Source organism: Phaethon lepturus, unplaced genomic scaffold (assembly GCF_000687285.1).
Source record: "Phaethon lepturus isolate BGI_N335 unplaced genomic scaffold, ASM68728v1 scaffold20783, whole genome shotgun sequence".
Lineage (NCBI taxonomy): Eukaryota > Metazoa > Chordata > Aves > Phaethontiformes > Phaethontidae > Phaethon > Phaethon lepturus.
The window spans coordinates 47231-73970 of record NW_010527273.1 but is presented as its reverse complement, the minus strand read 5'-3'; the positions used below and the strand labels follow the sequence as shown (position 1 = coordinate 73970).

The 26740-nt window shown below is 36.1% G+C and overlaps 1 protein-coding gene across 1 annotated transcript in view; it reads left to right on the top strand.

The window, feature by feature from the left end:
* The window catches only part of PHF20L1 (PHD finger protein 20-like 1), a 54090-nt gene that overhangs the window by 9654 nt on the left and 17696 nt on the right, over positions 1–26740 (top strand). Inside the window, exons 4-11 of the mRNA XM_010283343.1 lie at positions 120–208; positions 6499–6706; positions 7394–7519; positions 11221–11303; positions 15099–15351; positions 17369–17554; positions 17759–17965; positions 25874–25930. Coding sequence (XP_010281645.1) covers positions 120–208; positions 6499–6706; positions 7394–7519; positions 11221–11303; positions 15099–15351; positions 17369–17554; positions 17759–17965; positions 25874–25930 — 1209 coding nt within the window. The remainder of the gene's footprint in view (positions 1–119; positions 209–6498; positions 6707–7393; positions 7520–11220; positions 11304–15098; positions 15352–17368; positions 17555–17758; positions 17966–25873; positions 25931–26740) is intronic.

The window sequence follows — 26740 nt, the reverse complement described above, 5'->3', positions numbered from 1 at the left end:
AGGTAACACCTGGTTACTTTGTTCATATAGCCTACAAAACATTTTGCTAAAGCTTTCATAGTAACAAGGTGTGTTTTGTTTCTTAACTGCTCATAGTGATTACATCAATCCTCTTCTAGGAACTTTCACAGTACAGTTCTATGATGGTGTTATTCGATGTCTTAAGAGGATGCATATCAAATCTATGCCAGAGGATGCAAAAGGGCAGGTAAGAATACTTTAGGTATCTCTTTGTTAGGCTTTATATAGATTTTTTTTTTTTAATAACTTGGAATAGTAAAAATGCCATCTAGCACAACTAGTTTTAGATTACAGTCTTTTTTCCTAGGTCCTGCACTGCCTTGCTTCACCAGTTTTGTGGATGATGCCGCAGACTGTGCTGCTCACGTAGTCTTGCCTCTATCTGAAATGTCTAGCTGCTGTACACTCCATTGCTGGCTAGTCTGTTCCCAGAGTTTTGTCTTGCAGAGTTTACAAAACCAGGGGCATCCAGAGACCTTTTCCTCTGGTGTCTTTTGAGGAAAAAGCTTCAGCTTGTCAGTAGTTTGTGCTGCTGATTTTTTTTTTTTTAAATTTTTTTCTGCCTCACCCCATCTCTTTTCTTTGCTACCATGGTAGCTTTTTGCCCACATATTCTTATTAACATGACTGTTCTGTGGGGTTTTTCTCCCCTGTATCAGAACTTTTGGGGAATCAGACAGATAAATATTTCTTTATCTCTGATAATGTCCCGTTTCTCTTAAAGAAAAGATGCTGACTAGAAGTTTAGGGAGGCTGTGAAGTAGAGGACCATGATTTAGTCAACAGGCATATCTTTACTTGCAAAAGAAAAATAGCATTGGAAACTGTTACATGCTTCCAGTGGAAATGCCATTGGATTTATCTTACATGGTAACTGTATTCTCATAGTTAATGAGAAGGTACTCCACTGAAACTGTTTGAGACAAGAAATGTACAATAACTGTTCTTATTTGTTTTCTTCAGAATACTCCTTCTAACTTGGCAAACAAAATTCAGGTATTTCATAATTACTGTTGTAACCATACATATGGTGACAAGGGCAGATGGATAAGTGAATTGGCTTGAAAACATATCTATATCTATAGAAATCCTCAATCTCCAGGTTATGGGTAGCTGTATGCTAGGGTTGATCATCTGTGCAGAGAACACTGGAACTTTATGCAGGCAACACTGCACTATTTAAACTATGTTTCCTCAGAGAAATTAAACTGAAATCCACAGTCATGCTAACACTGGCTTCTTGCCAGTCTTACAATAACTTTATTGAACCAGTATATAATGTTTCAAGCAACACTTTCAGTATGACAGTAAGTTAGGAAGCTAGAATATTTCATTTTATTTCATAGAAAGGAAAACTTGGGTAATGTGGTTGTGACTGAACTGAAATAGCCTTTCTGTGCCAATGTGAAGAAGTTCCTTACTCTGTCCTGTGCTTTTTCTAGGGAGCTATGTTGTGTCTAAGCTTGAGTTACTACTCTTACGCCACAGGCATTTTCAGTTAAAAAAAACCCCAAAAACAAAAAACAATTTCTTAGCAACCATTTTGATGTCCAAACATGCTTGGTGACAGTCCAGCTCATCTATTACTTCTAATTTTTCTCAGTAGTTGAGAGTTATGGTGTCAATCTCATGCATCTCAGGGGCTGAATGTAGATGGCTTCAGTAAAGTCTTGAGAAAGAACAAGGGGGCCAGACTTATACTTTCTGAGATAGATTTAGAATTTTTAAGTTGTCTTGCAGCAAGAACACCACCAATTATGCTTTCTATAATGCTAATTAATACTAGTCTTAGCAATTCATTTTGCAAAATTAGAGATAGGTATGAAGTCCTGTAGCTTTCAAAGGCAAAGGTACTTCTTTTCCTGGAACATCTCCTACATCATTCTGCTATGGTAAAATGTTTGTTTTTTAAATAGCCACAAAAATATTTTGAAATAAAAATGTGATCTAAAATTTGGTTTGAAAATCAGTTACGTGGAACTGAGCTTTTTCCAAGCCTAGAACCGAAATGGGCGTTTTTGCTATTTTACATTCTTTATTTTATAAGACAACATCTACTAAAAATTGTGTAAAGCTTAAAAAAATTCCAAGAATATAACTGGAGTTGAAAAACAATGGAGTTGGCAGATCCAACACTTCATGCTTAATTTAAACCTATGACTTGTTTTTTGTCTGTTTCCAAAGAAAAAAATACATTTGAAGAGATGAGTGTAGGCTTAAGATAGTGCATTAGCAAATTTAACAAATGCAAGATCTCTTTGGAAGGTGTGTGCTAAGCATGCAGAATATGAATTACATGGAGAAAGAGGGATATAGACTAGTTAATTCTTTGATTTGAGCTTAGCATATCTTAAAGGAAGAGATTGTAAACTCTAACACTCAAACTCTATTTCTGAGTTGCAGCAGAAGTACGTTTTAATAAGAGTCAGCTGTGAGGGTGGAAAGGCAAAATTTTTAAAGAGTGGAAAATATTTGTGTGGTTCAATGCAATCAGACTATAGGTTAGGTTGTTCTGCAGATAGGCGCAAATTAATGGAAATCACACAAATGTGACTAATATAGTACAGAAAGAAAATATAAAAAGATGGGGATATTGAGATTGCCCTTGTGAGAGCACATATGAAGTATTTGGATAACTTACTTTTTCTGTTTCATGTTTTTTGTTTTATCTTCAATGTAATTAGGCGCGCGAGAGGGAGCAGATAGCGCCGGAGCTGAGATTAGTGACGGAAATCGAACCAAAAGAAGTGAGTTTTGAGGAGGGGTTTGAAGGAGAGGGAGGGAACTTGGCACACAGGAAGAGGAAGCTGAGGAAAAATCATGGATTTGCGATTGGGACAGAGGAAAAAAGAAGATGTGACAGGAGACAATGTAAGCCAAGATGTAGGTGGGGCAGACTGTTTAGAATTGAAAGGTGAGCGTAAGGAATCCAGGCCTGATGTGGAATCAGCCAGTCAATAGGTTAATGATGTTTTACGTATGTGTATGTATGAATGTGTGGGAGTTGGGAGTTGTGATGTGTCAGGAGAGGAAAACCAGCTGAATCTTTAGTACTGTAGAGAAGCCAAAAGGTGGTGATTGTAGGCAGGTGAAGGGAGAATGATGTGTGTGTGTGAATTCTGCTATTGGCACAAGGGTTGGATTTCAGAAATTACCCTGGTTTTGCCTTCCCACTGTTGCAGGTCTAAGGTTATGCAACGGAATATTTTAAAGTACAAGTGTTTTAGCTAATTGATGTGCAAGGTTGTTGAATAATTTCTACTAACGTATTGATTGTGCAATTTCCTGTGCTTTGATTTAGTGAATCAAATTAGCATAATGACAGTTTTCCTCAGTAGCGATAAAGTAATGTTTTGTCTTCTAACTACAGTGTCCCATTACTTCTTTCCTGTCAATTTTCTTAGCTTACTTGAAAGATGAATTTTAGTAAGATAAAAAAGGAAGTACACTTTAAAAAAAAAAAAAAAGTTGTATACATAAATGAAAAACTTTCACTGGGGTGAGATACTGTAGGAAGCGGGAAATCAGGCTGGATGGTGCAGAGTAACAGGTGCAGAGTTACAAAACCACAGCCAGTAGAGGGCCAATGTCAGGACACAAGGGAGAAGTAGTGAAAACTTCTCTTAGGAGGATTTTGCTTTTACTTCATTAATTTCTAATGTGTTCATATATGGGCCCTTGGCTTTGTGTATACTGAATGCTCTGGGGAAAAGTCCTTGCATGTAGTTTCTCTGCTATCTATGATGTTCAGTGTCCTGCTGTTATGGTTGACAGAGTAGACATCTTACAATGACCCTGAGACAGATTTCATTGTGCTTTAGTCTCTCGTTGTTCCCCCATTTTTTGTTAAATTTTCCTAAAAATTCTGAAAGAGGCACAAACCTATCTTTTTTTTTAAGGAGCAGTTCCTGTGCTCTTAAAAAGAAATGGACACCTTAGCACCTTAGATGCTAAATAGTTCTCACGTGGCAGGAGTTACGCAGCTGAGCAGTTGCTCAGCTGGTGTTCAAGGTTAAAAAGTAGGAATTACCTGTGTCACTTCAGTGCCCTTATGTTTACTCCAGGTGCTTAATTCTTACTGGTGAAGGGTTAACATTGCTATTGGTTTTTATATCACATATAACTTCTCCATGGGAAAATTCTCTACCTTGATGTTATACAAAATGGACTCTCAGAGTTTCTGGCCAATTCAGAATCACAACATTATTGAGGTTGGAAGGGACCTCTTGAGATAACCTTGTCCACCCCCTCAGCTCAAAATTCTCTTCACTGAGTTTAGATTTACGTATTAATCTAGAAGAAAATTGTAACTATCACCAAAATTAACGTGCCTCTGCTCTGGCTTCTGAATGTTTAACCTTTGTTTGCATCATTGTTATATGTGTCCTGCTACCCTTTGTAAGCTCTATGCCTCAAGGAAAGTATCCAAACAATGAAATAAAATGTAAACAAAAAAAACCCTTCTTGTGGCACAGGAAGCGCTACCGTTAGAACAGGATACTTAGCTCAGTGTGATCCTTGAAGCTCTATATCCTCTGAGAGCTTCTGATTTCAGGGTGCTTAGCCTGACTGAAAATTAAAATGTTGCTTAGAAGCTGTTTTGATGCAGACTGTGCTTCCTTGCTTCCCACTTTTATCATAAGTTCCAAACTTCAGCCATGTTACTGATCCTCTTCATCCCTTGGCCAGGGTACAGTGTAAGACTTCTACTCTCAGGTCTCCTAACTCCTCAACAGCACAAATAGCTCAATCTTTTTTTGTCCTGCTGGATGAGCAAGGCTCTGGATGGACTGGAGCTAATGTGTGTGCTCGTTTTGGCTGGCCAAAAAAGAGGTATGTGTGTTTTTGATTGACTATGCAGCTGGCAGTTAGATACGCTCTTTGTGGCTGGCACATCACCAAATGGCCTTGGTAGTTGCCTGTTGTGTAAGCATTGCCAAAGCGCTTCTAAACTTTTCTGCTGCTAGCTAGACTGAGTGTATGCATCTTGCATTGACAGCTTGGACATGGAACACTTTATCTTAGAGGAATCAAAACTGTTGGTTTTTCTAAGTGCATAGTTTGATGCAATGTAGGAGCATAACCTATATAAAGCAGTGATTTAGAAGTACTGAGCTATGGAAAAGGAAAAGCATAATACAAGGAAAAGTAATGCTTTGTATTTTGTGTTATGCTTTTCTCATACATCAAAGAAGGCAAAGAAACCTCAGTAAGAACAGAAATTTGAAAGACTTATAATATGTAATGAGTGGTGAAAAAGTTTATAATATAACAACAACAAAAAACAATCCAGAATAAAATATAGTCTGTTTATAGTTGGGGGAAAAAAAAAGTTTTACTGTTTTTAAAGCACTCATGCAAAACTAGACAAAAATAGTCTTCATCATACCTTTTTTATATGTGGTAGTACAAATCAGGAAATACTCTTATAGAAAAATTGCTGTATAGTAAATTAATTATTGTTCAAAACACTCAGGTGCTTAATTCTTACTGGTGAAGGGTTAACATTGCTATTGGTTTTTATATCACATATAACTTCTCCATGGGAAAATTCTCTACCTTGATGTTATAGAAAATTTGAAAAAATACATTAGTAAAAAGGATCAAGTTAAGAAATTTTTGCAGTCAGATTGATCCTTGAGACTCAGGAGACATAAGGCAGGAGTCTGATCACTCCCAACTAGTGGGAAGAGCTTGGGTCAACCTTGGAAGTATTTAGTTCTGTCTGACTTACAGGGTGGCTAGACTTTGTCTACATGCCAAAAAGTAGATGAATTTGGGCTCTCTGTTCTGTTGTTCACTCCTTGGATGTTTCTGTATGGTCAAATAAGCCATTATCCAAAATGGCACTTTTGTTACTTTAAATGTGGATTGTGAAATTCAGTCATATTATAGAGCACTTATTAAAATTATTGAATGAAAATTGTAATGTGTAATACAAAGAGAGTGCTTTCTGTAGTTACTCTAGAAACACAGATAAAATTAGAAAAGAGTTGTCCCTGCTTTATTAATTTAATTCAGGAAGAACTCTGCCCAATCATGCAGCTGGCTGGACCGTGCTTTGAGTTGATTGTAGTTTTGAATAATAGTTAAATTCAAGCAATAATGGTATTGGTGTATTTCATGGCCAGAAGGGTAAGAAAAAAAGTCAGTCTTCTGGGTTTGGGAGCTCCTGGGTTTCTAAAGCTGTGACACAAAATAGGTAGCAGGGAACATGTGCAGCCAGAATTCTATACACAGTGGTTTTTTTGAAGGTTTTTTCCTTTTGCTTTTTATCCATGTGGCATACTGATAAAACTTCAAGATTTTTTAGGCAATTTGGGAAACTTATTTTACCACTCTTTGAATAGTAGCCATAAAAATAAATTCAACTGCTCTTGAACATTTCTAGATGAAGTTTCACTGGGTTTTTAAGTATTTTCTATTTGAGTTTCAGGCACTTTTTAATACTTACTTACCATTTTTTCCTTTTTGGAGGATTGGATAGCTCTGGTCAAAGCTGCTGCTGCGGCAGCAGCCAAGAACAAAGCAGGAAGTAAACCTAGAACCAGCGCAAACAGCAATAAAGATAAAGAGGACAGAAAATGGCTAAAAGTTCCTTCAAAAAAGGAAGAAACCTCAACCTCTACAATCATGCAGGAAGTCCAAAAAAAGGAAGAAGAGCCTACATCTAGTGACACATTTGGTAAAAACAAATTCTGTAAAAGATAAAATAGACTTTTCTGTAATGTAGTAGAATTCCTGTTGTTAATTTTGCAATTAAGTAATAACTTAATTGGAGGAAGTATTTCTGGAGGAAGATGTCTTACTTGCAATTATGATAACTTTATGATATGTAACATGAATCAGTTCAGAAACAATTTTTATCAGATAAACGTAGTTTGGTCAGCATTTACCCCTTGTGGAAAACTTCTAACTAGCTCTAACAAGAGCAGAACATAGAGGGTTTTGAATGACTTCATAGTATGCTTTGGTTCATATTCCTGCATCTTCTGTTACCTGTGAGATAATACCTGATCTTGTTTTCAGGAAAAAAAATTCCGATATGGATGACATATCCATATTCAGGGATGTTTGAAACTGTTTCTGGGTTGATAAGTGTTTGTTGCGTTTAGTAGTCTTTAATACTGATTTCTCATAATAGTGAGTAAAAAAACCAAACAAACCCAACCAATTTTTGAGTTAATCTGCATCTAATGCTTCAACGTGCAGCACTAGATCTTCAGAATGTGTCATTTTCATTTTTAATAGAATTTTAAGGTTTCTTTACTGCAGTATTCTAATAGCAGTTCTGAAATATTTAAGTATTTTTGTTGTTGTTACATACTTATGAAATGTGACTTTATTAGATTTCTCTTTTGTTTAAAAGTAGGATTTCCTGTAGTGGATGTTCCAAAGATGACCTTTGTGCAGGCAGAGAGCACGTTATCACACAAGAGGAAAAGTAGTCTAGGCAACTCATTTCAGGCAAAGAGAGCTCGTCTTAACAAGATCACTGGTAAAATACTCTTTTTGTTGTTGATTTTTTCTCCTTTTTAATGTAGTGAAATATATATGCTTACATATAAGGTACTAGAGTAGAAGCACATTCATCAGGCACATATTCACTACAGTCTTTTACTTGTTTGGAATTTTAAAGGAATCTGTAAATGGTAATAAAATCTACCTTGTTCATAAATTCAGAGAACGGTCTCAGACTTGACTTCATATTTTAATTTTTTTAGGAAGGTAGCCATCTTTAAAACATACTCAAGAAATTCATCAGTTCAAACCTAGCTGCACAATTTTCTCCATTATTGTGTGAATTTGGGGTTGCACAACTTAACGTGGTCAGGAGTTCCATACCACCACTGTAAGATAAAGCTTTTGTTAGCTGTGGAACAACTAAATGTTTTGTCATAGTTTGTCATAAAGTAAAACTGTTGCAGAGAAGAGTTGACAGTATGTCATTTAAAAGTATACAAGCCTAGCTACCAATTGAAGCAGTGAAGATCTGAAATGTTTTTTTCAGTGTCTTAAGGCATTTCTTGCCTATGTTTATTACTCAAAGGTATTAATGGAAAACAAATATACAGCTATAGAATACATCTTATACAACAAGAAATGGAGTTGTAGGTAACTGGTCTTATCTTTAAAAGTTAAAAAATGCATTTTATTCCAAAGTTTCCAATTTACTTAACTGTGAAGAAATTTTTTCAATTTGTATCTCGCTTCCCCCATGCCTACCAGTAATCAAATTATGTTGACAGCATTGATGCTCTCAGTGTTTAGGATGAGGTAGTATGTGTGTACCTGTGCTGAGTAAGTATCAGATGCATTTCAAAAGCTGGGTGGAAAAAAGTTGTGAAGTTCCCCCCTTAACAGAAGGGCCCTTGGACAGACGGTAAGGTAGAGATGCATTCCACTCACTGTAGTAAATATTTTGTGTGGAATCTGACAGACTTCTCTATGCTACAGAGGGGAGGGGCTTTTTGTTTGGTTTTGTTGTAGTAGGTATGGTATGGTCATTAATATAAAAAGCTTCTGTAAGCTGAAAATAACCTGATTTAGTAAACTGCATAATGATTTTTTTCAGACTTGATTTGGGTGATCCAACCTTTTATAGGTCAGCAGTGGAGGGTGTTAGTCAGTTTTCTTATGTGTGTGGTTCTGTCTCAGTCTCTCAATCAGTACTTCAGTCTGAAGTAGAAAACAAATGAAGTGGGCCAGTATGGAACATATGAAGGGAGCAGTCCTCAGAAAAACCCATCTTCTACCTCCAGGATTTGCCTTCCTGTAAGGCTTCTTATTTGGTACCAAGTTTAGCTAACAGATGTCTGATTTATCAGCCTCATTTCAACTCTCCTTTGCCCATACTGCATACACCCTCAGTTAAGTCCCAATTTAATTGCTGCCACAAGCAATAGAAGTCAAATATGTATTCACTAGTGATATATCTTTACAGAGCCCTGTTAATTTCTTTCCAATAGCAGTTAGTAGCAGAAGGTACCAAAATCAGCTGAAAAACCTGTAGCTCTAGAAGCTTCTGTCCTGAGTAGATTCTCCTTTCCTAAGGAACTTCATGAGAATAATAACAGTTGGACAGGCTCATATAGACTGAACTGAATAATCAGAAAACATAATGTTGCAGCCACTAACTTTGGTATCATTCTAAAACCAGTGTGCATCTGTCTCCATGAAAGCATACTGCACTGGGAGAGAATGTTACCTTTCTGTGAAAGTGAATTAATCCTTTAATTACAAGATTAAATTTGTCATGTGTGGTAGTTACTTTGTGTAACTGTTCTCAACACACTTCTGTAACTCATACTAACCTCATAGTAGGTTTTTTTAATTGTATTTTGAAAATGTAACTGCTGATGATAAAACTTTCTTTCGCTACATGCTTATGTCTTATGCTTGAAAAACTTGTAAATTGTTGTTTGTGTCTCCAGCATGAGCTTTTAGATTTTAAGGAAGGTTGGGAATCATGCTGGTGTAACCATCAGAATTGCTATAAAAGAATCTTTAAAGCATTGTAGCTGTTAGGAAAACATCATTTACCAAGGGTCTTACAGCTGTATTGGGGAAATAGAGCTAATAATGTGGTTGTAGGAGGCTGTCTGAAGGGTCCTGTTTTATTCAGTATTTGTCGCAGAAGGTTCTCCTTGTCTGCCACAAGGGCCACAGCTGCATCTGGTGTTCTTTGGTCACCATTCAACAAAATAAAAGTTGCTTCCTTTGCTCCTTTTTCTTCTGCTACCACCACTGGGGGAAATTACATTTCCCGAAGGTGAAGGATGTCTCCTGTTAAGCATGTATTAATGTAGTCTTTCATTTAATTTTTGCTTGCTTCCATATCTCCTGCTGCAGTGTTGATACCTAAAAGAACAGATAACCTCTCCAGCAAGCGTACAGAACGAAACACTTCAGGTTCACTGTGCCACCCCATGCTTTTTATTTGTTAGGTGCTGTTACTGACAGGGAATGGTGAACCTGTAGTCCTGCTGCTGTAGTAGCTTGTAGAGTTGTTTTGTCTTTTTTTGCAAGTGTAGTTATTGTTTAGAAAGTTACTTGATGGGGTAGAGAAGAAGGAAATAAGGGTTATATAGTCACAGGTCTGACAGTCTAGGTTCATTTCATGGCTTTACTTTCTGAGCACTGAGCATCTAGCTAGAAATAAAAATCATAGAATCATAGAAGGGTTTGGGTTGGGAGGGACCTTTAAAGATCATCTAGTCTACCCTCCCCATCATGGGCGGGGACATCTTCCATTAGATCAGGCTGTTCAAGGCCCTATCCAGACTGACCTTGAACATCACCAATGATGGGGCATCCACAACTTCTCTGGGTAGACTGTGCTTTGTTAGAACCACAAGACCTTACAGACTGTAGCTTGTTGTTTAGTATTTAAAACTCCTCTTAATCTTGAAAATTATTTTAAGCTTTTGAGTGTAGGTGCATGGTTGTTAATATAAAGAACATTGCTAATTTTGCAACTTGATTTAAACAGGATAATTTGAGTCACAAAGGTTTATTTAGGTCCATGAAACAAACACTTTATGAAGCCTAATGCAGAATTAAAATCTTATCTGATAATTTTATTTGTATTAATATAATAAGGCTAAGTAAGTTTCTACTTTTTGGTTAACCTGTTTAGCTGTAAAATCAATTAGTATGCACCTCTTGTTGTGGACATGGTGTTCTGAAAAAGTTTTTGATACATATTACTTTCCAGTAAACTGAAGCATAACTTATTCTAACATAAAGAGTAAATGAATAAAAGCACATAGTAGTTATTGTGGAATGCTGAAATGTGATAGCTCTTGAAAGACAGGAAGGGGGAGAGAGAGAAAAGGTTTGTAAATAATTTTGGTCCCTCAAAATTTAATTCAAGTATCATAGGCTCGGTTTTAAAGCCCAAGCCCTTGGGCTTTAAAAGGATGGTGGGGCTTTATTTTAGAATTGATAATTTGATTTTTATCTTGTGGAAATGCCAGAGAAGTAACTCTTGTGAAAGGGCACTGTCATGGGACCATCCTTCAACTTTTTGTTTCTTCTAATTTAAAATGTTCAGCTTTGTGTGGAGCTGTTTCAGAGAGAATTACGTTGTAGATAAAAGCAGTTCATATTTCTTGTCTCGCTGTTTTGCTTTGTTTTCCACAAACTCGTGTTGCAAAGCTACTTCTAACTGAGGATCTCTGCAATTTTTCTCCTAAGGCTTATTGGCATCCAAAGCTGTTGTTGCGGATGGTGCTGAAAAAAAGGAAGGCAACAAAGAAACAGCTCCAGTCCTGGAGCAGGTATGAAATGGTAGAGTTTGATTCTTTTGCAAGGTTCCCACTGGAGTGTGCCATGGAGATGTAGTACCTACAACCTTAAAATTTGCCCCTTCAGATATAATAGGGAACTGAAAATTGATCTTATGTTTACATTTCTGGCAGAGCCAGAAGTATGGAATTTAATTCTCTGAACACAGTGTTGACTTGAATTTCAGTAATGAGCTTTTGTGTTGGAAAACTAACAGAAAACAAAGAAAAATGAAGTCTCCATGCAACAAATGTGAGGAGACCAGTGTCCCAATGTCCAGTTTTATAACTGGCACCATGACCGTGACTGGCTTACGAAAAGGCCCTTACACAGATTCAATTTGTGTTTGAAACAGGGTTTTTTGAGATCAAATAGAACTTCTTTTAGAAGAAGTTTCTTTTCTATTGTAAGAATTTGGTGTTGTAGGCTTGTGTGTGTTTAGGAACTGCTCAATGAGCCATACATTTTGCAAGGGTGTGTATTTTAATAAATACAAAAAAGAAACTTTTAAATAATGTTAAGGGTCTGATTTTCAAACCTGCATATTTGCAGGACCTGAAGGCTGCCATTTTATCTTTGGCTTATTCCATTGTGTTCAGGCATTGCTTGACTCAGAGTTGTGCATTGTCTTGCATACTAAAAGGGCTGAATGCCTAAACATGGTAAAGCAAGCTAAGGATGAACAGTAGTCTTGATTCAGGACATCTTTGTTTTCCAGTGATTTTAAATCAGAGCCTTAATATAGTTTTAATACAGCTTTTTTGTATTCATTTTCATTCTTTTTCAAGAACAGCAGCATTTAAATAATTGCTGCCCACGATTCTTAAAAGAGCACTTCTGTTCTTACACCCCGGCACACTCTATGAACAGTCCTTACCCCAAACTTTATTTGATATTTTGGTTGTACTGGTTCTTTAGAGCTGATATATAATTGCATTGCTGTGGTTTTTCCATTGGCACTGGCAAGTCTTGTCAATGGAACATGATTTTCTGTTTTTAATGCTGTCACTGTAACGGCTAACAGAGCCACTACGGTGTCAATGCATTGACCGATATTTTGCATAAAGGTTTACAATGTATTGACATGACATCCCATTTCTCAAATTTTTGCATATTAAAGATGCCATGATTTTATTGCTACTGTGTGTGATACTTTCAATGTGCAAAAAACTGTGAAATGGCTTACAGCATGTTGTTTTTAGAGGAATCATTACAATGTAAATCTTATCATGCAGAATCCCATTGCAGTGAATGGGACTTTGTGGTTTACATAGACTGTGTATGCAACAGTATAAACTACAGTGCATATTTACTAAAACCTTTTTGTTACTTATTACACTTAGTAACTCGGCTGTTTCTGTTTTATTGATTAGATATAAAAAAGATGTCTCTGTCATTGTTTACATGCTAATGGTCTGAAAAACCTCATTTTTGGAAATACTAGTTAAGCTCCTTCTAAAGAGGCATCTAAAATCCCAAATTGTCCTATTCCTTTGCTTCTAACTAAAACCAGAAACCTGACAAACATTTAAATGATTAACTGTGGGGAGGAAAATTTTTGAGCTTAGAGCTTTTTTCACCAAGTTCCTGCCCAAATTCCAATGGCCGAGTTATAAACCTCCCCAAAAGGTTTTCCAATAGCAAAGCTGACATTCCTTAGAGGTTTTGTCTGCTACTGCTATAAAATTGAATGGGTAACATATCTTGTAGGGTTTTTTAATAATGTAACACAAAACATGGTAGAAGTATTCAGGCCAATAGCCGAAAACTGACTTTGTTGATGGAAAATTATTTTATTTATATTTATATATTTTTAGTTTACAGTTGTCTTAAACCCAAAAGCTCAGATGCTTAGTTGCAGATACAGTAGTTTTATTTAACTGTATTAGGGTATGTCATGTTATATTTTCTTTTGACCGAGACCTGATTAGATGAATAACATTAATTCATTAAGGCTTTTAATGTTAATTTGTCCTGTTAAGAGGTTAAGCACCTTATCAAAATATTAATTTAATTTTTTTAATCTTGTTTAAATAACTTTGTAATTTGAAAGTAATGGATGCTGTAGTAATGTCTTTCACATCTGTGAAGATGAACAATAAAATTGTTTATTTACAAGTTACGACTCTAATTAATTTCTGGTAATACTTCTCATAACCAGCATAGGCATACTCTACAGTTCATGGAATATTTTATTTAAATGAATAAACTGCACTTAGTACATGTGTAATTGAATTATTCAAGGTAGAACTGATGTCTGCTGAATGGATGTTTTTGCACCGGATCTTTACATGATACTTCCAGCAAACTGTTCATGTAGCATTCAGGGGTGCTCTTTTACAAACAGAGAATGTGCACTTGTGGTTTTTTGTTTTGCCTTTTTTTGTGTTTTTGGTTTTTTTCCATTGGAACGTGGAAAGTTCTAGTGGAAAATTTACGATTTATAACAAAACTCAATAATACTCTCCAGTCATCAGAGATGTGATGTTTTTAGTTTGGTTAAAGTGGTGCACACGTTCTAGAAATACCTTTCTACTTAGTTATGGTTTTATTAGATGGTACTATGTTGTGTGATGTAACTGGGACAAGAAAAGGGTCAGATTTAAGAAGTTACGTTCAGGAAGTGTAGTTTGCCATCATTGGGCAAGTTGTAACACATGCACAGTTTATTCAGTAAAGTAGGAAGAACTTCCAGTTAAAAATTTAAAATGCTAATGTCTGTCAGTGCATGCTAATTGTCTAAAAATAATACTTCAGTATGTGTGTTAAGAAGGATGAAAATTGATGCAATTGGAAAGCTGCACTATATGTTGATTTGTTCTTTTTTTTTTCTTCAAAAACTGTTTTAACTCTATCTGCTCATTTTTCCCCCAACAGTTAGCAATCTATTTAACCCTGTGGTGCTAGAAGTTGTGATTTCTTCATGTGTTTGCACAAACATATAATGTGGTGAAATCCAGACTCCCAGCACTGAAAGGGGTTGTGTGAGAGTGTGTTCAGTATTTGGAAACCTTTTATTGTTTTTAGGCATTCTTTAAAGGAGCATTATCAACTTTTTCATGTTCTTCTCTAAAAATGAAATTCACGTTAAACAGTTTCCCTGAGGAACTTTTAAATTTTTTTTTGTCTTTGCTATGGTCAGGGAAATAACTGAAGGGAAAAATCTTGGCAACTTTTTTTAGAACTGCAATTCTCTGAGCAAGAATTGCTTGCTCATAGTAGTGTGAAAGCCTGTCAGAGTTCAAGGAGCATCTGGACAACGCTCTTAGTCATATGGTTTAGTTGTAGGTAGTCCTGCGAGGAGCAGGGAGTTGGACTCGATATAGTCCTGATGCGTTCCTTCCAACTTGAGAAATTCTATGATTTAAGATCGGTGTATGTATTTTAGCTTGTAACAAGTGTTCTCCCAAGATGTACTTTGAGACAGCGCTGTTGGTCCTGGTCTACTGAAGATGAAAAAGACAGAAACTAAAAAGACTTTGGTGGATTTTTAAAATGAGAAGAGAGGAAAAATGTTTTGTTTTCAGGCTTTTTGCCTGTATTCAAATAGTAAGAAATGTGGGTGTTCTGAATACTGAAAATAATTGATAGTGCTCCTTTAAAAAGAAAAACAAAACCAAAGCAGTTTACTGTGATGTATTTTAAATCGTTTTCATTTGTACTGAAAATAATGTTGCTTTAAAATGTGTTTTGAATACTAAAGTTGCTTTTAAAAAGATCAAAATAGAATACAAGAACTACAGCGAAGAAACTGAAATAAAAGTATCAATTTTTTATTATTTATTCAGGAGATTTCACCTAAACCACAAAGTCAGAAAAAAAATGAAGCTGATATTAGCAGTTCTGCCAACATTCAGAAACCTGCACTGTTATCCTCAACTTTGTCTTCAGGAAAGGCTCGCAGCAAGAAATGCAAACAAGAATCTGGAGATTCTTCTGGGTGTATAAAGCCCCCTAAATCACCACTTTCCCCAGAATTAATACAAGTCGAGGATTTGTCGCTGGTCTCTCAGCTTCCTTCTTCTGTGATAAATAAAACTAGTGAGCACAGACATTTTAAAAAAAAATACCGTAATTACTTAAGAGATATACAGAATTTTTTTTTTGGTTGTAAATGGCTATTGCTTTTAAAAATGAATCTGCTTTAAATAAAAGGTCCAAGTGGGAGAATTAGGGGTAGCTCAGTATTTTAAAAGTCAAGTCACATAATAAGGCATATGAATTACTCTACTGGAAATAATCCATTTAAATAATACATTTATATTTATAGAGTCGTGGCTTTTAATGGTTGGCTTTCCCTCCAGCTTAAACCTCCACATTAGTGTTAACAGTGATACAGGAAAAGTCAAACCTCTCTTCTGAAGGGGCCTGATTCATTAAAAAGAAAAGACATACACGTTTGTTGTGGACCTTTGCTTCTCTGAGAAATTCCACCTTCAGCAGGCTCATGTGCTGTACCTGTTGGCTGTGGCATTCTTCACCTTGTGTGGTATTTCCTCCAAATACAATGTGAAAGAAAAGATGGGTTCAAGTTCTGTCGTGGGGAAAAATAAAAAATCAGGTTTCTTGGTCTCAGAATAATATCATAGGTGTTCAGCTTCTTGACATGTGTAACTGATTTGCAAAGTACCAAAGTATTGGTTATCAGAAGAACAGAGAAAGGTTTATGCTACATCCTTGAATATGCTATTTTTTGTGGATGTTAAAATATTTCTGTAATTTTTGAGATTACATTAGGTTTTTAGTGTTGCTTAGGGTCAGGCTCTTTGTTGCCTGAAGAACATTAAATGTTGAGGCCAACAGTTAAAATAAAGGTGGGTTACAGTTAAGTCAAAACCTACATTTTTTTTCACTTTTAGAGTAGCGATTGAGGATGGAAGACTGCCTGCATCGTGTGTTCCCCTTAACCTTGATTTGATATTTTCACTTAGGAGAGAAGTTTCTTTTAATCTTTTCTCACAGATAATTTTAAATGCATGGGAGAGGAAGGGGTGCAAATTCAGCCATCATTATTCAGGACATATTGATATAAATTATATTTTGTCCCCACAAAATATTAGCGGTCATCTATACTGTAATACACCTTCCCTCCCCACCCCTAAAACAATGGTAAGTAGTTTTCCTTTAGCATGTTTGTATTTTGGATTAAGTTAGACTTCTCTGTAGCAATATTATAAAAATTAGCTAATTTAAACAATAAGTTGCTTAATAGCTTAGATCTTGTTAGTGCTGTCTTTTAATCTTTTGCTTCTGAGTCTTTACCACCTCTAATGGAAATGTAATTTTGCTGTGTGTTTACTGTTAAATCTGTACATCTTTGACTCTGAAAACTGCATAAGAAAAGGAGAGAACAGTTATTTGCAGTGTAATAATGGCTTAAATGTTTTTCTAAGGCAAAAATTTGTGAAACTAGGTAAAATTGGAGTGGTATAGGGGAGCGTGGGTTTTTTGTTTTTAATGAATCAGGCCTATATTAACCTATATCAATCCCTCCCTTTTTTTTTTAAATATGAGATTCTTGAGCCTTCTTACTGTGCCAGTGCGTTGGCAGTGTGTGTTTGAAATATAGTTGGGGTATTGATACCAGGTTAGCAGAAGACAGGAGGTAGGATATAAAATGAACCACTGCTTTTGATTATTTAAGTTCTATGTTACCACTATCCATGACTTTTTAGGTCTTTAACTGTGATCGTTTGTTCTGTTTACTGTTAAATCCTACTGCCCTCCCTTCCATTATAAGTAGCCTACTCTCATGGGTTGTATGGGTGGGTTGCTTATTGTAAATACACTGTTTGCCTAAAACAACAGCCTTTATCAGTGGGGAAGTAGATGCCCTAGTAATGTATAATCAGCAAAAAGCAGAATTGTGTCTTGAGCATAACTCTTTGTTTTTGCTCCTGGTAGTCACAGTTTTTAACTACTTTGACCAGTTCTGCTGTGATTACCAGTTTTGCAAATAGGAGCTATTTCAAGCACTTCCCATCTTTAGATCTCAAATACTGCGGTAAGATTATGGTATATCTCTCTGCTTCATGAACATTGAAAGATCTCTTTTTAGGTCCATCACAGCCAGTGAATTCCCCTAGATCCTACAAACATAGCCAACGGAGAAGAAGATCACAGCGTTTAGCCACTTGCTCCTTGCCTGATGATTCTGTAGAAAAAGTTTCTTCTCTCTCTTCAGTTACTGATGGAAAAGTGTTCTCCATCAGTGGTCAAAACCAACAGTCATCAAAATTGGAGGGTAATGTATCTTAATCTAATAAAGAACTGCCCAAGGGATATTGAATCATAAAAATTAGACCTTTGACGGTTTTCATCTAATGGGATATTTTGATTTGTTGTAGCTAAAGCTGTATGCTGTTCATGTTTTGTAACGCTGCAATCCAAACTGTTGTTTGTTGGACCTATGTATCTTTTTTAATACTACATTTTTTCTTTTATGTAGTACCTGATGTTGCTCATATTTCACTTGAGAAGCGTGGACCATGTCTCCCTCTTGATTTAAGCCGTAGTTTGGAAGTTACAACGCCATTATCAACAGAATCCACTTTCCGTAATGAATATCCCAGTAAAGACAAGGAAGATATTCAGATGATTACATATCTTTCTTCCAAAGCAGTAACTGATGGAAGAATAGCTACAACAGCGTCAGGTAAAGAGATTCAGTATACAAACAGTTAGGTTTATAGTTGTAGAGTTAGAATGTGTCTGTATTCAGTCACACAGAAGGAGGGGATACTTTTTTTTTTCCTGCACACTTGCAAGCCTGCCACTGCTCTTGGCGTTCTTCCATCTGCATTTCCCTCGTCTTGCGCTGGCTTTAAGCTGCATTAGCACGTTTTCTAACACGCTTTAAGGAGGATCTGAAAGTGTGGAATATTAAAAGTATTTCTTTCAAAAATATTTTACCCTGTTAGAACTTGTAAAAATAATTTATGAAGTTGTTTACTAACATACTAATATATACTAAATCTAGATGCATTCATTTATTTTGTGGCATCTGCTTTAAAACTTAGTAACATTTCCAGAGGCAGTCAGCATTCCTCTACCTGTTTGCAGTCAAAATTTTGTCATTCGCTTGCTTTCAAATGTTACTTGCAAATATTTCTGAAAAATCCTTTAAAAATTATATAGACTTGCTTGTCTCACAATACTGGAGTGCTGTGCTCCCTCTCAGTTTGTAACAGTTCACTGGCTGCTGTGGTTTAAGTGAATCACTTGGATAGAGGGAATTAAGAGATTTGGAGAAGGGTTTACATAGTGGTTTGCAGACTGTAAAAGTGGGTTGTTTTCATCCAGTGTATGTCAGGTGTCCATATGCTTTTTTCATAAATAAGTCTCGTATGTGGGTGAGCATCATACCATTTTTAATTGGCTTCCAAGAAAGAATTTTCGCAAAAGCTTTTTTCTTTAAATGAGAAAATTGTTAATTAAAGAGGAAGGAAAAAAAAATCAAATTATTATACTCTACTGGGGAAGTTTTTGGTAAATGTGATCAATAATAAGCAAGGACAACATGAACCTAAAAGTATATAATTATGGCACTCAAATTACAACTTGGTTGTGCTTAGGGGGGAAGAAAAAAAACACAACAGCTTTGCATTAAGCTGATAGTATAGCTGCAGTGCTCAATAGGTCAGTGAAGCATTTTGTTTAGTATGTACAGCCCCTTCTTGGGTGTCTGCTCACACATGCTCCCACTGAAAGTATAAGGTGATCGCTTCATCGAGTTGCAGCATAGCTATTTAACCTGATGTATCAAAGGCTGGGTGGGATTCTTAGATCAATATTGTCTAGATCAAAATAGATCATTGTAATTATCCTTTCTCTCTCAAAAGAAATTATTAATCTCTTAAACTAATTTGTCAAAATAAGGGCTATGGGTATCTCTAATGAGCTGCCACTTAAGCTTTTAAAAATATTACTTAATTTCTTGAGTAAAACCATGTGATAGTCTTGGTTTGCCTTTGATATGTTGCATAGCAGTAGAACTGCAAGTTCCTGTGAAACTTACTTGTGTGAAAGTCCTTTTATCTCATGTCTTCTGAGAAGTGCTTTTGGGGAATGTATATTTGCCCACTCATAGAACAGGATCATAAAAGAAACCAACAGCTCCCAACTACCATCTATTTCTTGTTTATTAGAACGTGTTTCAGTTACTAGGAATTTAACTTCTGGCTTTTCTGATATATTTTCTGGATCACTTAATGTGTAGTTGGTAGTACTGATGAGTATTTATTTTGTTGCCCACTTCTGTCATGGAACTGGTTTGGACTCTGAGTAAGCTGGTTCTAAACCCAGCATCCATGAGTACACTTGCACCTGTTTAGTTGTTGAGCTTGATCTTGCGCACAGCTGAGTCTAATTAAAGAAATAATATGTGTCATTTATAGCCATCTTTAGTTATGAGTCAAAAATTTGACATGTCCACGTACTTTGTCTAGGGAAAGCCATTCCCTGACAAAGTTAGTGGTATTACTACTTGAGTCTGGAAAGGGAATATGGAAGAAGCACTTGCAACCTATGCTGGAGGATACAGTTTAGTGGAGCTTCTTTTGGACCTACATGATTTTAAGAGTTATCTGGCAAATCAGTTGCTTGAGAGCTTATAACTTTTCATCTTCTGGGTTTTTGCCTTGTGGACAGACCTGTGTTTTGTTGCTAATTTTAATGTATTACAGTTTTCCTCCATGCAATAAATAGAGTTCTGTCTTGAGCTTTTATACTGACTTCTTGTCCAAATGTTAGAAGTTTTCTGAAGTATGCAGCCCAGCATCCACTTGAGCAGTGTAAGCTTTGTGGGCTGAAAGACTCATCTAAGCAGTTTGATCTCTTTAATTCAGAGATTCCATAGAACGTTTTGGAGCTAGCTGCCTCTGATAGTATCTCTAGGACTCTGTCACTTAAGTTCATGTGTCTTGGGTTATCTCAGACTTCTGACTGGTGAAACTCATCTTATATCCTTCTCATATTCTCAGAAGAAAAATGTGGCTTTTAAGTTCATATTTGGAAGCTCTGGAGATACTTTAAATTGTTGAGTAGTTTTTGTTGTGTTCTCTGCTTTAGAAGGAGTCTTTTTAATTTTGAAACAGCATGGGTTCTCAAGTCATGTTACTTTAAGCACACATAGCTACACTAAATTCTTGCATGCTTCAGGAGAATTAATAGAATTCACTGTCTATGACTACTTCTTCCTTTTCTAATGAACCTGTTTAAACAATGGCAAGCAATATATGAAGGATAGGTGCCCAAAGCTTTCCTTTCTCATTCCTGTCGATGCTTGAAATTATTGAGAGCAGTTAATTTGCATTATGCAGGAAAATCTGCCTGCCTAGAGTGTAATTTAATACATTGCATTGTTTAGCGTATGCGTTGTGACTCTATACATTACAATTTGACAACTCTGGTGTAGAATCCAGGCTATCCTGTAACTGTCTGCTTTTTTAATCTAAAAAAATATTTTAAATCTATGTACTTTGATGATATTTCTGCTCTTTAGATGTTACTGGCACAGTGTGGACAGATCCGGTATTCTAGATTTTGACAACACTATGGAATTTGCTAAGTGCACTTAAGTTGGAGCTGCCATCTTTGTAGTCATTGAAGTAGATGGCTCTAGATAGGTGCAGAAATTATGGCAGTAGCAGAAGTATTTAGCCTGAAGCAGCCTATTATGATTGTCAACCCTTCTGTTTTAGAAGAGTACAGAGCTGTACTGTTTTAGACCCAGAGATGCACCTTGTGGCTTTGGAAGCTTAAACTTCTGATAGAGGAAGTCCATCAACTTCAGTTGAGTCAATTGAAGGAAAAAAAAAAATTATATGTTGTTGAAAATGATGCATTTTAATGATTTCTTTATTGAAAAGATAGTAACTCGGTGTTTTTCAGAGAGGAGGGATGAGGTGCACTGAAGTGCAGAAGCATAAATAGCAACTCATAGTATTAACACACAGAACTCAAAATCATTGCTCAAAATGAACAACTTGTCATTTTGTAAAGGCAACGCAAAAGCACTGTGATCAAGTCCTTCAGTCCATGGGCTACATGGAGGTACTGCGCGCTTTGGTAGGCACTGCTACACTACCAGTTAATTATTGAACAGAGGTACTGCTTTGCCTAAACTGTTGTACGCGCCTGCTTGTGATCACCTGATGTTGTACACACATAACTAAGAATCCTTGCTTTCATTTGTCAAACTGCTTTAAGCAGTAGATAACGGGCCTTTTTGTCACTTAGCCTTTCATAGATTTAAAAATCACGGTCAGTTGGAATACATGCAGAACACTGTAGTTTTCCAGTTCTGACTACAGAAGTTCAGATCCTTCTGTAGTTGTAACTTTCTTTAAATTTGTGATCCTTCTTCTTGGTTTCTGTAACTCCACACCATTTGTATTAATTTAGCTGTTATGTATTGAGCAAACATAATTTCAGCAAGCACTCTGGGTTTTAATATTTAAATAAAAGGAAAATATTGTTACATTTACCAATATAACAATATGATATTTATAATCCTAATGTAACAATATTTTCGTCTCATTTCCTGTTCTAGCTTAGTCTAGATGATTTTGCTAGTAGGGCAGCATTAGGTTAACTATATGGAGGAAATGTGCACTTATGCTAAAAGAAGAAAACTTTGTATACTTTTACATAATTTTATTGATAACAGTCTACTGCAGCAGGAACAAGCAACAGCCAGTGTATGTAACTTTCAGAAAATGAGATCAATCACTTTTCAATAAACTCTTGCCAGTGGTATTGGTTACCCTGCTTTTAGAAGGCATCTAGACTCTAGTGAACTAAAGCTCTTGTTACTTTGGAGCTCTTTCTTTTACTCAGGTTTATTCCCTAATTTGGATGTCAGCCATTCTAGTCTCTGCCCTGAAGTTCCCAGCTGATTCTTGGGGTAGTTCTGAATTCTGAAGGCAAGCAAGAACCTTTCATGTCCACATCCTTCCTAAAGAGATCATTTTGTGCAGGATCTGGTATTTATTCTAATAATAAAATAATATATTTATTCTAGTAATAAAAATAACTAATTTATCCTATGTACTGGGAGTTCCAAACACAAAATTAATTATGATAAAGCCATGTTATGATTTACCGTCTGTATTAATACAGATGATGATATTTCTGTTGTTAGGAAAGTTAAAACATCAAAAACCATGGCATAGAATATCATGCAACAAAATAAGTCACTTCACAGTGGTACAATTTATTTTCATTTGCTGAACTGAAATAAGCAGTACCAAAGCCCATGTCTGCTGCTGCGCTTGGAGTACAGGATTCTGTTCTGTGCCTGTGCTTGCACGGCGGGGGATTGTGTTGCTTCACTGTGCCAGACCAGGAGAGGTAGCGTTGGAAATGTGTCATGAAGCTGATTGGACATTGCTGCGGCTTGCATTTGTTTTTAATCTGAAATCAGCCTGCTGGTGATAAATTTGATCTTAGAATAACGACATAGTCGGTAGTCTATCAAGTCTAATCTGTAAGCATCTTTTTCTCGGAGTGTTAATTGCAGACCTTCCATGCTTCACTGTGTGGGAGCTGGCTGACTAGACTTCTCAACAGGAATAAAATTGCAATTAAAAGTAGCAATTAAAAGAGATATGGTAGTATTTCCATAATGGAATTATTTTATAAACTAATATTTTTCTTGCTGTATTCGTTACTTTATCTTTAGACTGTGATTGTCTACTTTGTCTAATTCTGTGGTTACTTGTAAGGCATCATGATTTGCACAGTTGAAAATTAGACTTTGCAGGCCTTAAAACTTTAAGTTAGGATTTGAGAATTTAGAATTCTTAACCTTGAATGATTTCTCATTAATAAAAGTAAAAGCCAAGAATAACATTGCAGTGTATGCCAGCATAATAGTAATTTTACTTTTCAGGCTACTATAGAAAGGCAGTTTGGAGAGCTCTGTCATTGAGATGGATATTTGTGTGACACTAGCAGATTTCTGCCCTTCGAACAGTTACTTAGTTAATAGCTGATTACTTTGTCAGATGGGCTTGTATGGAAAATTACTGAGATACGGAAGTTTGTTGGTATGTTGTGGCTATCAATACCAGAGCACATTTGAATGTCTGAGGTCAGGATTTCTTCTGAAGTTTAAATAGTACTTCATCCAATGTTGAGACTGAATTTCTCTTGGGATTCTTTGGAATGAGTATTCTCTTACCTTTTCATCAAAATGGCAGTGACCTAACCAAACTACATTCATTTGGGTGATCCTTTTGTGCTCTTTTTAGAAATGAGGCAAGACGCTGATAGCATGATGATGTGGAGAAGTGTTATTTTTCGCTTTTACTGAGGTGCTAAAATATACTCACTGCCTCACAGATGGCAAAGCAGTTCAGTCCTGCAATGTAGATAATCGTTAATTAGGAAACCCAAGAAAGGAATAATTTGGATAGTGTTTTCCGTTGATGATAAATATCCCAGCAAGCTAAGTCCGATTGAAATACAGACAAAGGCAAGAGCCTGGATAGTAGACCAATCTTGAAAGGATTGCGGTCTTAGGTGAGGTTGTTGATTTGAAGTAGTAGAAAGGCTCGGGTAGCCTCAGCCATGGTCATGCATTTTGTGTCTTGTGTTGGAGTCCAGCGCAGAACTGAGGTGGCTGCAGCTGCCTGCTGGCTAGATTGCGTGGTATGGTGATGTCTTGCATCTTGCAGCTGGGAACATCTGTCATTTCAAAGTTCTGTATGGTGTGGTAGGTGATGTACTGCTTGCTGTTGCTCTCACTGCCCTGGTGGCTTTCTCACTATGTGCCCTTTCCATTGTTTTCCTGAGAAGGCTGCCTAGGAGCTGGAGTAAGTTTCATGTTGTGTGTGTGTTGTGTTGAAGTAGAATTGGGTTGGTCTGTCCAAGCCTGGAAGGCTACCTCACAGAGTCAACCCTGTTCTTGCCTTTTCCCCAGACTCCTTTTATGACTGATGAATTTACTAAATTACCTTAACGCTGCTTATTTAATTGCTTTTTGTTGTTTTATTACTGAATACTTACCAAAAGGGGGGGGGTGGCCTCAAAAGAAGCCATTCCAGATCAGCTTCATATTTTGTCTTGTTTCATATCTTGACCACTAGCAGGTATTTTTCAGGACTCTTATTTTGGTTCAACACTAACCTGCAAGTGTTTTTTACATGCTGATACTTTTGTTGGGCTCATATATTGAGAGACCCTGAAGGTGTCTGGTGCCTCCAAGTGTTCACAGCTGGCATTGAAAACCTGAACCCCTTCTGACTTTGCAGAGCTGCATTTTTGTACAGCATGTCCTTGGCATGGCCCTGAAATGTCCTCAATGGTCAGATGAAGATTAGGATTTCTTAGTTACATTTAAATGAAACTTAAAACTCTCACAATATTGATGAATGCAACAATAGAGAGTTTTGAATGACGTCAGTAACGTTCTTTATAAATAACTTTTGTTCTAGTTCGGTTATTTGAAAATACCATTGTGTATAAATGATGATAGCAATGAAAATTATAATTTGAGTTTTGTTTTACCATGCTATTGCTTAATTTGCATCAGATAAAGATTAAAAACACCTAAATATTTCACTGAATAAACTTTTCTGAATAGTCCAAGATAAGAATTGTTGGTATAGGATGCTGAATTCTGACAAGTTATCACAGTATTTTGTATGTAATTCAAATGTGGATTAAATATATACATGAAAGACAGTTTAGTATTTAAATAGTATTAAAATCAATAAAAAGTGCAATAAGCAGAAGTGTACCTTTTATACATAGCACTAAAAATGTTGCACTAGAGCTTAATTTCTCCATTCATGTAATGGAACATTAACCTAATATGGACAATGTCAGCACCTTCCTGTTGAGGTGGATTTCTATTACAGTGAAATTCAAAGGAAACAAAAAGGCTTAGAAGTATCAGCAAAAGTACACTTTCAACAGCACAAGCACTTTAAAAGTTAGTGCAAATTCCAAAACAAAGAAACCGTCTGTGGCATGTATTGTCTGTGTGTAAGGCTAAGACCTAGGCATTCATATGCAGTAATTATATGTTAAGTGTGATGATATTATTACCAATACTTGACATTTCAGTGATCTGTCTCAGCCAGTGATCTGGCTGCAATCCTTATGGAATGCCTAGTAAATCTGTCTTCTTGTTTTCAGCACCCTCGTCCCATGTACATGCCTTGCATCTGGAAATGCCTTTAACCAATAGTCTAAGGTTACCCAAAGGGAATAGTAAAAAAAAGAGGTCTTCCACATCAGTGAGCTCTGAAGGGACAGAGATACAGTGCTCTGTGCCCATAAAGGAGAAATGTTTTGAGAGTCTGAAGGAGAAAATATTAAAGAACGTGATTGAGAAGGACAAGCATTCAGAAGTTGGTAAACTACAATACTTTTTGTTTCCAGTGCTTTAGACAATAAAAATTATTGTTAAGTGACATTAAAAATAATTTTATTGTTTGTATGTTTCTTATTTTTATGTACCATTAGGACTTTTTATGGTCTAATGACTTTTACAAGAAAGTGGGTCATCAGCCAGACATTGCACTTATGTCATATATTCTTCTTCAATTTGCAGGTGCAGTGAGAATGGAAAGAAAAGGAAAACTGGAAGAGAAAAGTATTTCAACATATGGTATGTACAGAGCAATAATATTTTTAGGAAAAAAGGAAAAGTTCTGTAACACTTGATGTCTCTGAAGAGCAAACGTAAAAGCGTAAAATATTTCCTGGGCCCAGATGCACTTCTTCTGTCTGTTCAGGTCTTAAAAACAGTTTTTATATATTATGATTAGTTTACAGTAGAAGAATACTTTTATAAGAAAAAATGAAAGTGCCCATAGCAAGGATTTGGACAGATCCAAAAGTACCTATGAGAGGCCTGGAAAAAATAAAGCTTTTTTTTCTTTTTTTTAAGTTGAATTGGTGATACTGCCTTTTTATTTCTTGTACTGACTGTTTGTGGGGGAGGAGAAAACGGCTAAGTGTTAATAGCAAAACATTTGGCAATTCTTGAAGGAAAATATAAATTAAGAGGGCTTTGGTTTTATCATGTGTTTTATAAAAGAAAACCAACAAACAATTATTAGTGATGGACATAAATTCATAAGTGATTCTGCCTTGTTTTTCCAGGAGGTAAAAGTTCTTTTTCTGTATTCGCCAGGAAGATAATAACACCCCAATTTGTGTGCAGAAAACAATCCTTCAATACTGACTTTAAGGATTTATTTTCTGTAACAAGTAAATTTCATCATTATTTTTCTCACTGCTGATTACTTAGAAAATTATTATGAAGTGACAATGTTGTGGCATGTGTTTTGTCTGGGGAGAATTAACAGGATAAATAGAATTTTTCTGACACCAAGTACTTGTCCTCATGCATATGCCAACAGGGGTTAGAAGTGAAGTGCAGTGTAAAAAAAGGTATAATAAATTTCAGTCAGAC